The 3461-nt window shown below is 58.4% G+C and overlaps 1 protein-coding gene across 1 annotated transcript; it reads left to right on the top strand.

Moving 5' to 3' along the window:
* The first annotated feature begins 1939 nt into the window (after nt 1–1939).
* On the top strand, nt 1940–3256 carry TSPYL5 (TSPY like 5). The gene has a single exon (XM_040972724.1). The coding sequence runs from the start codon at nt 1940–1942 to the stop codon at nt 3254–3256; it is 1317 nt and encodes a 438-aa protein (XP_040828658.1).
* Nucleotides 3257–3461: the final 205 nt, after the last annotated feature.

The following is a 3461-nucleotide window of genomic DNA, read 5'->3' as shown; positions in this document are numbered from 1 at the left end:
TTTTGTAGGCACTGAAAACATCTGTGAACAAAACAAGAAGCTCAGGGGCAGGCATCTGGCTTGGCAGCTGACACAGCTTGGGACATCCACATCTCACACAGGAGTGCAGAGTTTGAGTCCTGGTTCCACTTCCATTCCAGCTTCCTGCTAATGTGCACTCTGGGAGGTGGCAGGTGATGAATCACATACTTGGGTCCCTGCCATCACATGGGAAATCTGGATTGAGTTCCTGGCTCCTAACCTCAGCCTTGCCATCCCTGGCTATTGCAGGCAGACAGGCAGTGAGATTTAGCCTATGCAAAACTCTGTCTCTTCCCTTCCAAATACATTCAACAAATTCCAACAAAATCAAATCAAGATCTCTCCTCTCACGGGGCTAGGATTTTAAAATTTATTTATTTGTTTTAAAGGGACAGCTAAATAAAAACACAATAAACAATCAACGCTGTGTTGGATGGTGAAAAGTGCTACGGATTAAAAATAATCAGGGTAAAGAGATGGGGGCTGGCAGTTTTGAAATAGGCTAGTCACTGAGAAGGTGAGGTCTAAGGAAAATGCGGCCAAGATAAGAGACTGCATCCAGGCAAGGCAGAAGGAGGAGCCCGGGCAAAGGGCCTGGGGCAGGGACCAGTGAGTAGCAAGAAGAGTCACGGGGCCAGTGGGGAGGGGAGTGGGAGGGAAAGGAGGTCAGAAAAGTGGCCTGGGCAGTGATGGGGAGCAGACTTGGGGAGCAGGCCACTGCAGGATTGTTTCTCGTATAGCACTACCTTCCAGGAAGGCCTGGTTGCATCAACACACCGCCACCCTAGCATCTAAATTTGAAGGTTCGCGACTAATTACCTGAGATCGGGTAAAAATGGATTCTGGGCCTGCGATCCTGTTTCTTGAATAAGGTTCTGGGTGATGCCTGGTAGCAGGGGAACAAGGGCACTTGGAGTCATCCCAGTGAGAGGCCTTCCAGGGGCTCTTGGGCCGACGCTGGCTGCAAAGTCATGCCACCTACACTGCAATCACGAGGAGATGGGAGCATCCTTAGCCCCAAGAGACTGCTGCCCTGTGCAAGACACAGCCGGCTGTGAAGACAAAGGCTGGAACACGGAATGAGAGGCCCAGATGGGCACGGTGCTTCCTCCTTCCCTCACTGTGCCACCTCAGAAACGGCCCTGAGGGTCGCTAAGGGTGTTGAGGTTTTCTCATCCGAGAAAGGGGGAATAACAGCAGTAACTCCCTCCCATATCGAGATAACCTCGCAGTACTATACTCACGCAATACGATTTCCTATTTTTTAAAACTTCTGTATGTATTTTCATAATTTCTATATCCCCGTTTTAACGGTCAGCTCCGAGGCGTGGCACGAACCCACACACTTGTACCTTCCTTCCAGCTAAGGTGTCAGAACAAACAAGTACCCCAGCGAGGGGGTCCAGCGGTGAGGCAGGGGCTACTAGCATTTTGATTAGGACGGATATCCGAGAGGCGCGTGAAGGGCCCGAGGGTGGGGCGGGTGATTTAAAATAGAAAATCAATGATGGGGGACAGAGGAGAGCGTCGGCCTCAGGCAGTGTGACAGGCCCGTTGGTGTTCTAGTGGACGTCCATCCTGAGCAGACATCCGGGACAGGCGTGGGGCGGGATTTGTAGCTCCGGGCACTTGGCGCGCCAAAACTCTGAGGGAACTCGGTGGCGGGGACCGAGAGTCGGGCAGAGGCGAGGGTGGGCGGGCCCGGACGCGGCGCCGGGGGTCGGCTCCTGCGCAGCTGCGGCGGCCGAGCCAATGGCGGGGCGCGGACCGTCCGCGCGCGCGAGCGCACAGGCGTACAGCGCGGGCGTTACGTCCACGGTTGCCATGGAGAAGCCCGCTCAGTTGGAACCGCAAGCTGGCGCCAGGAGCCTCGGGGTCTGAGCGTGTTGAGTGGAAAAAGCCGAGTCCGCTACCGACCATGAGCGGCCGCAGTCGGGGCCGAAAGTCCTCCCGCGCCAAAAACCGGGGCAAAGGACGAGCCAAAGCCCGCGGCCACCCTGCTCCAGACGACGCCCCTCGCGTCCCGGACCTCCCACAGTGCCCGAGGCTCGGGGAAGACGCCACCGAGGCGGCACAGGTGCAGGCTGGCGCGGGTAGGGGTGACCTGGAAAGCGCCGCGCCCGCGCCGCCCCTCAGGCCCGCGGCGGCGGCGGCTGCTGTTGTCACGGCCGCTGCCGCTGCCGCCGCCGCCGAGGCCGCCTGTCGGCTCCCCCTGGACTGTGGCCTCGCGCTCCGCGCCCGAGCTGCGAGCGACCGCGGGCGGCTGGCCGCTTCCAGGCCCGGCGCCGGGAAGACCCTGTCCCTCTCGGAGCGCTTGGTCGCCGACACGGTCTTGGTGGGCACCCCGGGCATGGCGGCAAAACACATCAACGCCGCCCGCGTGGGCAGCCGGCGCGTCCCCACGGGGAAGAAGGCCCCAGAAATCCGTAGTGCCGTGGGAAGGGGGCCTCAGGTCGGAGCTGGCGTGAAGCCCAAGACGGGGGCGCCCGCTGCCGCCGAGTGTACCCCCACCCCTGTGGTGGTAGAGGAGAAGGTGGTGGAGGGGGATTCGGGGTCAGGGCCCCCGGCCGGCGATGGTGGCAGCATGAATACGCTGGAGACGGTGCAGCTCAAGCTGGAGACCATGAACGCCCAGGCGGACCGGGCCTACCTTCGGCTCTCGCGCAAGTTTGGGCAGTTGCGACTCCACCACTTGGAGCGCAGGAATCTCCTTATTCAGAGTATCCCAGGTTTCTGGGGGCAGGCCATTCAGAACCATCCCCAGCTGGCGGCGTTTCTGAACCACCAAGATAAAGAAATACTCGGGTACTTGAATAGCTTGGAGGTAGAAGAGCTGGGCCTCGCCAGATTGGGCTACAAAATCAAGTTCTACTTCGGCCGCAATCCCTATTTCCAAAATAAGGTGCTCATCAAAGAGTACGGCTGTGGACCTTCGGGTCAAGTGATCTCGCGTTCCACTCCCATCCAGTGGCTGCCAGGGCACGAGCTGCAGCAGCCCCCCAGCCCAGGCAACCCAGAAAATAACCGTAGTTTCTTTGGTTGGTTCTCCAACCACAGCTCCATCGAGTCTGACAAGATCGTTGAGATCATCAACGAGGAACTGTGGCCCAATCCCCTGCAGTACTACCTTATGAGTGAAGCGGCCCGTGGTGGAGAGAAAGGGAAGGAAGCCAGGGCAAGTCCTACCAAGCCGCCTGAGGAGACGCCGGAGCCCGGGATAAAGCAGGCTGATTGACCTTGCCAGTGTCCCTATAGCGGACTGTGCAGTGTGTTTCACTTGTTGGCCTTTTCTTCCTGTTGGCCTCTCTGCACTGGAGCCCCTCGGGACTTGAGCTCCAAGGATGTGGCACTTCTGATCATGTTCTTTTGCCTTACCATGGCCTTCTTGCTTTTGTTATAGTAGGGTCACATGTTCTGCGGTAGTGTCCCTACTGTGTGTA

This window comes from Ochotona curzoniae, unplaced genomic scaffold, assembly GCF_017591425.1.
Source record: "Ochotona curzoniae isolate NIBS_2020 unplaced genomic scaffold, NIBS_Ocur_1.0 contig_2318, whole genome shotgun sequence".
Lineage (NCBI taxonomy): Eukaryota > Metazoa > Chordata > Mammalia > Lagomorpha > Ochotonidae > Ochotona > Ochotona curzoniae.
The sequence above is the reverse complement of the archived record's forward strand: the minus strand, read 5'-3'. Positions and strand labels throughout refer to the sequence as shown.

What these genes read in the sequence shown, in the direction of transcription:
- TSPYL5 (XM_040972724.1), top strand. Translation starts at nt 1,940, where the DNA reads ATGAGCGGCCGCAGTCGGGGCCGAAAGTCCTCCCGCGCCAAAAACCGG.